This window comes from Equus quagga, chromosome 2, assembly GCF_021613505.1.
Source record: "Equus quagga isolate Etosha38 chromosome 2, UCLA_HA_Equagga_1.0, whole genome shotgun sequence".
In the NCBI taxonomy this organism is placed as follows: Eukaryota; Metazoa; Chordata; class Mammalia; order Perissodactyla; family Equidae; genus Equus; species Equus quagga.
Genome location: NC_060268.1, coordinates 181,239,880 through 181,252,379, shown reverse-complemented (window position 1 = coordinate 181,252,379; position 12,500 = coordinate 181,239,880). Strand labels below are relative to the sequence as shown.

At 52.8% G+C, this 12,500-nt stretch overlaps 1 protein-coding gene across 11 annotated transcripts in view; it reads left to right on the top strand.

The window, feature by feature from the left end:
* Nucleotides 1–12,500, top strand: part of EBF3 (EBF transcription factor 3) — a 119,676-nt gene that overhangs the window by 87,793 nt on the left and 19,383 nt on the right. For all 11 annotated transcript variants that reach the window (XM_046654919.1, XM_046654916.1, XM_046654915.1 and 8 more), the window contains exons 9-10: nt 38–168; nt 692–818. In XM_046654919.1, the coding sequence (XP_046510875.1) occupies nt 38–168; nt 692–818 (258 nt within the window). The remainder of the gene's footprint in view (nt 1–37; nt 169–691; nt 819–12,500) is intronic.

The following is a 12,500-nucleotide window of genomic DNA, read 5'->3' as shown; positions in this document are numbered from 1 at the left end:
GGCTCTGAGGTCTGCCTTCTCTGTCTTGTGTGAGCAGCCACTCCGTGCATCAAGGCCATCAGTCCCAGTGAAGGCTGGACCACAGGAGGCGCCACCGTGATCATAATCGGAGACAACTTCTTCGACGGTCTACAAGTTGTGTTCGGCACTATGTTGGTGTGGAGCGAGGTAAGCCTGCGAAATCGGTCAGCTTCCAACTGTAGCTTTTCTCATGAGTGGTTTGACAAGCTGTCAATAGTGCGTTGACACCAGGCACCCGTCACAGAATCCCCTTTTAACTGACTGTTCGCCTGTGGCAGGGGCTTCTCCAGTGGGCAGGTACAGAACGCCCCCCTCCCACCCCCCACACCCCCTGCCCAACCCTGGGGTTTCAAACCTGCCGTAGGAGGTCCCTCAGTACACTGGAACAATTAGTGCTAGAATTACTAGACGCAGGTTGAAGGAGACATATGGTGGCAATTTTCATATGAATGATGCCCTGTGGCCTTTCCTGCAAACTAAAACCCGGGATCATTTGCAGATATTTTTCTTAAAGAACACTGTAGATCCTGAGTCCTGGGTGACAGCTCGGAGGGAGCATTCCGAGACGATGGCCCAATTTGTGCTCATTTTGGTAATTATGTCCAACTGGCAAGTGTCCGCCTCTCGCGCCAGTGCTGCTGAAAGCCTGTTCACTGTGTGGTTTTTGTAGCTGATAACTCCCCACGCCATCCGAGTCCAGACCCCACCGCGGCACATTCCTGGAGTCGTTGAGGTCACCCTGTCCTACAAATCCAAGCAGTTCTGTAAAGGTGCTCCTGGGCGGTTCGTCTACACCGGTGAGTTCACATTTCCAACTTTGATGGCGAAGTGGTAGATGCCCCCCCACCCACGAGAGGCCCGTGGTTGCCCCTTAGGGCTGCTGGGAGGGGCCCTGCGGTCAGGACGGGCAAGGCCCCCTTGGCCACGGGGTAGGTTAAGTTGAGGGCACAGTTTCTGTGTCCTCATCCGAGACGTGTGATGCCGTGACGCCGTGGACAGGTGCAGCCCACACGGGCCCTGTGGTCTCGGGCCCCTCCCTCCCACCTGTGGACCTTTGCCTTCTCACCTGTAGTGCAGGGTGGTGGGGTCACCACAGTCACCCCCAGCTTCCATCACAGCAGCCACCCACGAACCCGGCTCGTGCAGATGGGCGCCTGTGCCCGTCTCGTCACATTGGGAGGCTGCCCGTGATGTCACTCTTGTCCATTTGCACAAGCTAAGGCTCAGAGATTAAGTGGTGTGCCCGAGGTCACACACCCTGTAAATGAGGGGCCACCGATTTAAGCCCAGTCCCTCTGCTCCAGGCCTGGGGTCTCACACCCTGCACAGGATTGCTACTTTAAGGGGGTCCATATTCTGTGAGGGTCTTGGACAAACTTGTGTCACCAGAACCGGTGGCCTCTGAAGTGACACGTTTGTTATCTGAAGGTTGTCTCACACAAGGCTTGGCCCACACGGGCGCCTGGTTTAAAACGATTTCTTCTAGGTCGTACTGAGAAACGCTGTAAATAAACTTAAGGGCTGTTTGCATTTCTGATTTCTAGTCCTAGCCAACTGCAAAAGCTGTAATATTTGAGAAGTGTTTTTAACGACAGACAGCACCTGCTGAAACCCTGTGAGGGTGAAGGGATGATACTTATTCGTGCAAAATCGTGGCCTCGATGTGCTCGTGTGGTGAGGGTGGCTGGGAGTCCACGGGGGGAGCTTGGGCCAGGGGCTGCAGGCTTCGAGGACGCTCTGTCACCAGTCAGGACGTCCTGGAGCAGGTCTGGCCTCCCACTGGGATGTGGGCCTCTCTTTGGCCAGCAGGCAGGTGACATGGCAGATCCGAGGTCCCTTCCACTCAGGGCTCTGAAGAGGGAGCAGAGGTTCCTCACCCACTTCCCTTTGTAGGAAGGACTGAATGAGTGTGAAACAAAAAATTAAAACTCTTCGGGTACTCGCCTCCCAGTAGGCCTGGAATCACCCCAGGGCTACTTGGTCTCACAGGCCTGACTTGGGTCCTCACAGAGAGCCAGGGCCATTGTCCCCATCCAGACCCTCCACAGCCTGGCTGCCAGCAGCACCTGGGGTCCCTGAGGTGGGGAGGCTGCCTCCTCTGTTGGCCCCTTAGTGCTCAGCACCCCTCCCCATGGTCAAGGTGGGAGGGATGGACGTGTCCCACACTGTGGGACCAGCACATTCTCCCCACAGACCAGAACTGCCAGAGAACTAAGTAGGTATAGCGAGAAGCTGACGGGTGCAAGTCACGGCCTACTTCTGGGGTCCGCGAGCTCTTGGCCTCCTGGTAAGACCCAGAGAGAGAGAGGCGGCTCCTCCAGTCTATGAGGCCCCCAATGTATTAAAAAAATAAAGACATGCAAAATGGGGTTATAAAATTTGGGGCGTCTTGTAAGTGGTTATACATACTTTCACAGATGAGTGTGTCTGCTCTGAAGCAACATGCGGCCATGGGTGCCAGGTCCCTGGGCCCCACTCGGTGCCTCTGCCCTAGGCCTGTCTTTGCGTGTGGCGTCAGTGCATCGACATGCTCCACGCGCCTCTCCTGTTAACGGTGGGCAAGGGGACCATGTGTCTCAGGCTTCTGGCTGTGAACTTCAGGCTGTTGAAGCAGCTGGGGCCCCCACTCTCCTCTGCCTGGTGTTGCCTCCTGACCCCACCAAGTCCTACATTCTCCTCGGCCCCACCTCGTGGCTGTCGTGAGGGTCAGGAATGACTTAGGGGCTGTGCCTGACCCACGGCGGGCGCTCAGTGAGTGGTACTTCCTGTGGACAGTTACTGAGGTGTACCTTCTGTCGGGGTCCCCTGTCCCTCAAAGGAGGGGACGTTTATTATCTGCTCATGAGGCAGGTGGCATGTGTGGGCTCATGTGTCTGCCACGTGGCACGTGGGTCCTGGGTTGCTCAGGGCACTGAAGTGAGAGTGCGTCTCTACGTGGCAAGACCCACCTGCTCTGTGCAGCAAGTGATGAAGAAATCACTTGTTCCCACCTCAGACTCGGTCTACCCATCCTGGTGAATTCCCTAGGGGGGACCTCGGCGGATCCTTTCGTACATCAAATCTTTGCACATATGGGTCTTTTGTGGGGGAAACCCTGCAGGCTGTTGTGAGGAGTGGCCACTCTTTTCTGAGAAGAGATTGATAGCAGAAAGGTCCTGGTCTCCCCCTTTCCTCCCCTGCCTGTTGACTGCTGAGAGTTCTGGCCCCAGCGGGGCAGAGAGAGGCCCCTGGCCGAGCACTGTAAACAAACACAGGTGCTTCTGGAAAATGAGCGAGGGTGGGAGGAGCCTGTCCCTGGCCAGCAGTGTCACGTGGTGGAGGCTTGCAGGGGCAGCATTGCCCGCCCGGCTCCAGGGCCAGTGGAGGGTTGGGTGGGTGTCGGGGCAGCTCTCTCTGAAGCCCGTTGCCCCCCAGCTGGGCAGGATGCCTTCCTCGGCCAGAGATCTCTTCTCTGGTCATCTAGGGTGTTCCGCCTCATCCCCCTAAGGGAACTGGTTACACCTGAGTTAGTTCCAGCTGCCACTCGCTGTCCAGACACCCGTCTTCTATTTCCACAGTGGACATTGTGTCCACTCCAAGCTGATTGGGCTTCTCCAGCCACAAGTTCAGGGTCCCGCTGCCCAAGGCTGTGGGGATTTCCTCCATCAAGCGTTCTCCCACCAATGGGCATCTCAATGAAGCCATTCAGTGAGCTTGGCCTTTCCTAGCAGGAGGCCTGTTTATTGCCAGCCTCCCATCCCAATCATGGCCAGGAATATACATTTCAAATGCCGTGTAAGGGATACGGGACCCTACACTCTCAGGGAGCAGAGGAAAGGTGGGGTCATAACCTGTCTGACCTGGAAGCTTCTGTCTGATTTGCATTGCCCTGAAATTGATGGGGACAATGAAGCAATCAGTGGGAAGCACTCTCCCCTGAAAACTGAGCCAGGCTTTCTGGACGCCAGGACGTGGGCGTGCGGCCCCTGCAGGGAGGGCGCCGTCCCCTGGGCATCTGGCTCCCATCAGTGTCCCCCAGCCCGGGAGGCGGCCGGGACACCCTCACATTGAACCTCACTGGCGTGAGGCGGCCAGGCCTCAGGATAATGAACCTGTGCACAGAGGAGGGGCCCCGCCTGCCAGAAGCCAGAGGCCTAAATGATCTGTTTACAGAGATCTGAGAAACACCAGATTTTTCAGAACCAGACCCGATTAGTCAACCCCGAGTGGACGTGGGCACTCTCTGCTGCCCCCGCCCTGGAAGGGGAGGCAGGCCAAGCCCATCCATCCAGGCCCTTTTGCCTGCTGCTTTCAACTGCTATAAAGACACAATTACCTTGGGAGGCAGTGGCAGTTCAGTTGATTAGCACGGTGAATTAAAAGAATGAGTCACAAATGACATGTCCGGCTCTTCCATACTGGTCCTTGGTATTCCCACTGTGCCTCACCCCTGTTGTAAGAAGGTCAGAAATTAGAGAGAGAGAACAATTTTCAAGCGGCTAGCACTTAGGAGCAGAATTAACAATCACCCTGTATGTAATTGCCAGTTAATAGTAAATTGCCTTCCAGACTGTAAAATGCAATATAAACGGGTGGGCACCTAAAATTAAATTAATGAGATATTTGTTGCATTTAAAAGTGAATAGTGCAAATTAATAACTGAGTGCAATGCTTGTTTTAATATTTGTCTAATAGCGTCTCATTTGCTTGCTTAATAATAATTAAAATAGTCCTGGAATGTTCTACCTGAGGAACTCACGGTATGGGCGAGTTGAAGTTTCACATTCATAATTTCACCAGTAGAAACACATCAAATTGTTAAGAGCAATAAAAGAAATTGTTTTAATTAGAATATAAGCATTGCACTGTTCTTGGATTACGACAGATTGGAATTTGTGTGCTTCTAATTGAAATTACGTTAGAGTGAAAACTGCTTTTACAGACACGTCTCCGGGTACGAAGCGTTCTTGCACAAAGCCGAGTGTTACTGTTTTCTTCAAGTGTCCGTTTGGCAGACTGGTTTCCGGTTACACAAAGGAGCTGGAGCGGTTGGGGTTGGCCTCACTCGTACCGTGGCTCCACAGGGCGCCAGGGTGCAGCTCATGGGGCTCTCATGGTTGACCTTTTGCACCCGAATGTTCGGTTGACCCACCCTCATTGTAGAGATTTCTTTTGCTCAATTAAAGAAATTATCACAAATTACCGGGAGTCAACATGTCATCTGCCACAGGCCAAAGCCAGTTACCAAACAAGATATTGGCAGTCTATGGTCATCGGGGCCAGAGCCGCACAGACAGAGCTGACCGCAGGACGCACGGGCCAGTCTCTGGTCTGTAGAGCATTTGCTGGCTGGGAACTTAAAAATGATTATTTTCTGCACACACAAAGACGTGCTTTCAATTTCAAGCTTATGAAATCATTACTCAACCAGTAATTGCTAATAGTTTGTGTTCCCTCTGATACAATATTTATGGTTTTTTTAAAAGTCAGATTATGCCTTAAAGGGGTGACATGTCGAGGGAGAGACAGTCCCATCCACAGGTGCTGTCCTGGCACCCGTGGGGTGACAGTTTCCTTGGCTGGGGGCCACCATATCCTCTGGCGGGCTTCCAGCATTTAACTCACTCCGCTTCGCCCCTTGAAAGTCGCTCACGTTTCTGAAGTGCTTTAAAGATCTTTTGTGGCATTCAGATGTGATTCTGTCAACAGCACGGTGACACAATGTAGAGTCGATAGCGCCCTTCGACCACAGCCAGCACCAACCAGCTGTCTCCCAGGCCAGCGCTCTTCAAACAGATGACTTGTATCCACAGAGCAAATGGTTCCTAATTGCCTCCCACAAATCATACCATTTTTACTATGCTAAACGAAATGCTCATGTCTTCCCTTAAATGTAACCCACCTGGTTATTGCAGTTATAAATTTCTAACCATGTGTGTGGGCACGGTGGAGATACAAATATTTTAATCACGGGTCCTTGAGTTTGGGGAAGCTTCCAGCCAATTCAGTCGGTTACTCCTGGGTGCCCCCGGCCATCCTGCCCAGTGAGGCCAAGGGCTCTCGGTTGCTACCTGTCCTTTCCTCTGTGCAGCGGGCACTCCCACAGCCACGCCGTTTTCACTGGTTCCAACTCGCCAGTTGGCAGGTGTCAGTGGAAGTCTGCGGTCCCCTGGCGGGTAGACACCTTTGCTTTACATGAGGTTAGTTATGTGGGAGAATAGCTTAGGGACCTGCATTTTCAACTCCGGCCGTCTCCAGACCTGTCCAGAACTGGAGAGCTGGGGCAGTTGTCCAGGTAATGCATAACTCCAACCACACGATTTCTCCTCCAGCCCCACCTTTGCTTTTGTCATTTGTTTACATATTGGCGGCAGAGGGCGAATTTTTCCCATCGACTGGGATGGTGTGCAGACTTTGGAGTGGAGACTGACTGGCCGTCTTTGGGGTCATTTGCAGACTCTGTAGGGCCACAAGGGAAGGGAGGGCGCCCACCTGGTGTCCTCTGTGCTGTGTGACACAGCACTGGGCCAAATAACGATCAATTAACCTGCCAGCATGCTAAGTGGGCACTGCAGTGCGGGTTCAGTAACGCACCCTTCTAAAAGAGCGGTGCTATGAGGGCTCCCGGGGTCACTGCTGTCCCCTTCCTCTCCTGTCTCGAAGGAGGCCAGGAGAATGAGACACACCGTTTGTGCTATTGCACAAGTAGACTATTTGTCCTAATCAGTGACACCCATTTACTAGAATTGCTTAAAATGAACTATACCTCATACAGAAATCGCACATTTAGAGAGTTCCATTCATCATCTGAAAATTGAGGGCCAGTAAACTTTTCTGCTCCTCCAGTGGGATCATAGGCATGCATCAAAATGTTAAAAATGATTGGTGAGAGGGAGCTGTCACCCATTTATCAAGGAAAAGAACATTATTTGCTAATTTCCCAACCAGGCTGGTGACAGGGTGCTTCGTCTTTGGACCCACGGTGACCAGCATGGCCTTTGTGTTATTAGTACAAGTCAAGCGCTTTTGGGCAGTTGCTAACAAGACACATTTGTCTGTCATCAGAGGGGCTTTGGTTGTTTTCCAAGTGGCTGTAACCAAAGTCTGCTCCCTGTGCCCCAATTGGCTGCACCTTCCGGGGCCACGCTAACCCAGGAGGAGAGACCGACTGATAAATCACGAAGTTTCCATGTCAAGGTGAAGGTATTGACTCTCCGGCACCAAACCTGACAAAATGTAGCCCAGAGGAGACAGCCATTCATCTTCCCCAAAGGACAAAAGGGTCGTCTGGGTTTCACTCAGCGATTGTGGGCAGGTGGATGGGCGGAGGAGAGTGGCCTGGCCCTCTACACGCTAAGCCCCCCGCTACGCCCCCAGCACGGGCGGGGTCCCCGGTCTTGCTTCCCACCCCCCCGGGAAGCCACAGGGAGCAGAGTCATGGGATAGAACAGAATCACGTTTGGGATTTTTATTGCAGGTTTCTGGCTGGTAGGGATGCATGCGCGCTCTTGAAAACAAGCTGGGGAGGGCACAGGGAGACGGTGCGGGATGGCGGGGAAACCAATGGATGACCGTCTCATAGCACAACGCATTGAATATGACCAACCGAGGTGCAGAATAAAGCAGAGGTAACAAGGTGTAAAAGTAAAATCGCACAGACCACTCTGGCGAAAACTCCCACAAGTTTGACGATGCAGAGACCACAGGAAGTGCCTGAACCACCATTTCCATGGAGACCCTTCAGTGGAAGCCTGTGGTCCTTCCACTGCCAAAGAGGAGGAGAAGCAGCTCACTTGGTAGCCCTAGAAGAATGGAATCAAGGACTAAACACACAGTCATGGAGGCCACAGACATCCCCCTCCCCCCCCAGTCCACTTGGCTGGACGTGTGGCTCGGTGCTGACAGCCCAGCCTGGAAGTTGACCGTGAGCGCCGCAGCGCGTCTTGCTCTCGCCTGCCCTGCGGGCTGGGACACACCCTGCTGGAGTTCAGGGCTGCTTGTGCTCTCATTGGAAACCTTAGTTTTTGGAAGTTTTTTGGACGTGTCTGAACACATTTGCTCTGGGCTGAGGCTTGGATCCCAAAGTGCAGCCTGAGAAAATGTACATTTAAAACATTATCATTTGAATCACTTGGGCCGTTTTTATTCATTGTAGAAAATGCAAAATGAGTGACGCTGCCTTGCCTTTCTTAGAATGGTTTTTCAATAAAACAACAACAAAATGGAAGGCTCTTAGTTGGTGATGTGGACTTTTGCTACACCCACCTCCTACCCCCCTCAAAAAAATAGGAGTTTTCAAATGCTCCTAATGAGCATATGGAATAAGTTGGTTCCACAAGGGACCTGAGTACATGTGGTATGGCACATATGCTCTGTAAGACTCATTACGGAGTGCGTTAAATTTTAAATACAGAAGCTCCCATTGAGACAAATAGGCTGAGCAGATCTTGGTACCCACTGCTGTAAATCATCTTTGGAGGAAGTTTCTTAAAGGTGCAGCCGGGGTGTGGGGGGTGACTGTTTCTCTTCTCCCTTCCAGAAGCCCCCCTCTCCCTGCACTCGTGGGATGGACCTTCCTTACGTTTGCCACATGGGAAATCCCATTGCTGACAGAACGAGCCCTGTAGGATCACCCGCAGGCTTCTCAGGGCCTAGGCCCGCTCCCACTGCGAGCGTCCAATGGCTGTTGAGGACTGAGAGTTGGGGCATCTATGCGGTTGGATGTCAGGGGATTCTGCCCGATTCTCCTCCATCTTTCACCCCTTGCCTCCCAGGAGAAGGCCCGTGCCTGGAATGCCCTTGGCCCTTCTTATCTCAGCCCCCAGGACAGGGGGGGCTGGTGGCCTGTGGCACCCCCCCCACCCCGTTTCAGGAATCCATCCGCGCTATCCTGCTGATCAGCCAGATGCTTTAGCCACGATAATCACTTTCACCCCTGGTGTTGAAGACTGGCTCGGTGTTTTTTCTAATGAACACGTCCCTAACACGGAAACCTCCTACGTAAGCTTTTGGGCTTGTTGGTACCGGGCCGGTAGACAAGCCCCAAGCCGAGGGTTGCGTCTCCTCCAGTGTTTTTATGATTGGAGGGTCCTCAGGACAGGGGGTGGCACATGTGACTGCTTCACGACATGCTTGGCATCAGGCTGCGTACAATGTATCCCAACCTAAAGACTGTAAATGTGCCTCGTGTGCCTGTCGTCAGTTAAAATGGAGGTTATTTCAAAAGGTGACTTGTTTTAATACCACAAAAGTGAGATACACGTGTGAGGTGTTGGGGCTGCAGCCTCATGTGCCTTCCTGCCTGCGGGCAGCTCACCCGCTAACATTCTGTCATCACAACGGCAACCACACTGCCCAGGCTGCTGGAGCTTTGTCGTGGCGCCATAGTGGTGGACACCTGCCGCGTGCGGAGCCCTGTGTCCACTTGTCATCCGCATGCCCCTCTTCCCCACCACCCAACACTCCACAGCCACCTACGGTACTTCTTTTCTCTCTGCTCAGAAAATACTGACTGACAAGAACGGTCTTTCAGGTGAGCACGGTGTGAAGGATGTGACCTTGATGTATATGTCACCATGACTTGGAATTTACCCATGGTGTCAGCATTCAGAGTTTACCTGATGCCCACCTGGGCCAGGTGCTCAGCTGGCACTCAGGAGGTTCAGAGAAGGAGGGAAACTGTCTGGGTCTCCTTGGTGCTCGGGCTGGGGCGACACTCGGCAGTGGGTTCCTCGCCAGGGGAAGCAGCCAAGTCTTCACCCCGGCAGCCTGGTGCCTGGTTCTGAGCTGCCCTTGGCAAGTGTCTGACGCACAACCACGTTCACAGTCCCGCTGACTCAGTCTTACGGGAACGAAACAGGATGGAGAAAAGAAGTTAATAGAAGAGCCATAAAAGGGGCTAAGTCCTGTGAGGAGAGGGTCGGCGGGGGCGCTGTGGGATTTTATACAAGAGAGAGCCCCTGGGGAGATGGTGTGGAGGTGGCTGGGGGGCTGCACCCCTGGATGCCTGGCGGTGGGAGTGGGGGTTTCCAGGCAGAGGGGAGGGTGTGTGCCAAGCATGGAGAAGTGGGAGGGAGCACGTCGGGGCTGAGCGGCAGGGCCGACAGGGCGTGGGCAGGACCCAGGGTGGAAGGGAGGTTGGGCCAGGCCACAGAGGCTTTCTGATAATACAGTTTGGGATTTCGGGACCCCTTGTGTGAACACAGGACTCTTTCACACTAGATATAACCCAGAATCAAGGACTATGGTTGGAGATTCCAGTATTCACATGAATCTTGGCTCTGCCCTGGAACGTTCCTTTTCTTCTTTATTCATCCTGAAAGACCGGGAGTTAAAGTGCCTCCATGGAGATGGAAAAGGGCAGGAATGTTGGGAGTCTGTCCGCTGCGCGTCCCTCCCATGGCGGGGTCTGTCTCGTTTGTCCCGTGCGGGCGTCTGTTCGTCACGAACCCCAGAAGCACTTTTCTGGATCACAGCATTCCGACCACAAAAGGAGCCTCCCTCAGTACAGGAGCAGCTGGCACGTGCGTTCTAATCCAGACTGGAGACGTCACTTACACTTAACGTTTTGGTTTTTATTCAGATATAATTCACAAAAATTTATAATCAGCATAAAATTCCTCCATTCAAAGTATACAGATAAGTGGTTTTTAGTATATTTACCAAGTTGTGCAAACGTTAATCTAATTCAAGAACATTTTCATCACACAAGAGGGCACCCTGTATCCATTGGCAGTCACCCCCACTCCCATCCCTTCCCCCTACCCTAGGCAATGACGAACCTACTTCCTGTCTCTATGCCTTTGCCTCTCCCGAACACTTCATAGGAATGGAATCCTACAGTGTGAGGTCCTTTGTGACTGGTTTCTTTCACTCAGCATCATGTTTCAAGGTTCCCCCATGTCGCAGCATCACGCAAGCATCATTCCTTTGTAGGGCTGAGTAGTATTCCCTTGTACAGATTGACCACATTTTGTTTATCCATTCCTCAGTTGGTGGGCATCAGTATTAGGAATCATGCTGCTATGAAACATTTGTGAACAAGTTTTTGCATAGACATGTGAGAAATGTTACATTCACTTTGGCTTCTCAAAATCACAAACGTTGTGATACCTTCTACATTGGCCTGGTATTTCCAAGAAGCCCCACAGTTGTTACTCATTACTTTGGAGCACCTACTGTGCACCCCACACTCAGTGTGGCAGGTGCCGTCACATGGGTTGACGGCTCCACTCTCCAGGGGGAGAGTGCACCTCTGAGCAGGCACCTGGATGGCCTGGGAACTGGGCCCACGGGGAGCTGGCCGGCTTCTGGAGCAAGGACAGGGAGCTCTTTCCAAGGCAGGAGCACCTCCAGCCTTGGGAGAGGGTTGGACTTTCTGAGCTCATTTTTCAGCTTAGCTCTGTATGCAGATTTTACGCTGGTTTAAAGTGTGCAAATACATTGCAGGAGGGTTCTCCACAGAGCATTATGTTGCCCACTTGGGTTTTAAGACCCCTCCCCACCAAAACATCTCTAAGAGGGTTGACAACACCGGACACTTGCTCTTTCTCTCTTAAAGAAAGGATAACGTTAGATGGTGTGAGGTCTTTCTTATGCTGAGGATGACTCGCTGGCTCCTCCTCCTCTTTTGTTCACAGGCTGTTCTCTATGTAGAGAGGGAGGTGCTGTTGGAATGTAAGGGGAACAGGATGACCAGGCCACTTCCCTGCCTCAGAGCCGCCACTGTGGGGAGTCTGTCTCCTGGCTCCCAGTCCCCGCGGGGGCAAAAGCCATGGAGAAGTGAGAGCATCTGAGGCGCCATGTGCCTTTTCCTCAGCTGCCGGGCTGGGCTTGGTAGACGTAGTTTCAACATGACTATAAAAGCCATAATCCAATGTATTCTTTGAGGTATGTAAACAGAATTGTTTGAATGCAATCCAATAGTTGTCAGCAAGGGTATTATTTTGGTAACAAGGAAGATGAGCTGTCCCCTTTTCTGCATTTGGTGTCACATCACAATGCCGCCATCCGCTGCCAGGCGGTGGTGAATGGAAGTGGGTCCCTGTGCACAAGGCCGGGCTGGGCTGTCTTGTGTGAATACCAGAACAACGTGCCCAATACGGATGAGGAGGCGCCTGACTTCCAATTAGGAGTCAAGTGCAGTGCTTTTCCCATCCTTAGAAGTCTTGGTTGCAGAAAATACCCTTCAGTTAGCGGGTTGAAGGGGCTTCCAGAGGAACTACGATATGAAACAGAGGCTGGCCTTGGGCGGGTCTGAGCTGCCCCTGCCAGCGTCGGGGGACCATGGCCAGGAGCAGCCAGGATGCTGGAGAAGCCAAGTCGCTTTGGTGAGGGCAACCTAGGGTTAGCCTCTTGGTGTCGAAGAAGGGTGCCCTGAAGTCTTCCTGTGTGTTCCCGCCCCGGGGGCCTGCTGGGGGCTGGTGCAGAGCCGGCCCCGCCTTTGTGTCTCCGTGCACGCCACAGTGGCTGGCTCACCCTGCCGAGTTCTGTGATTGAAA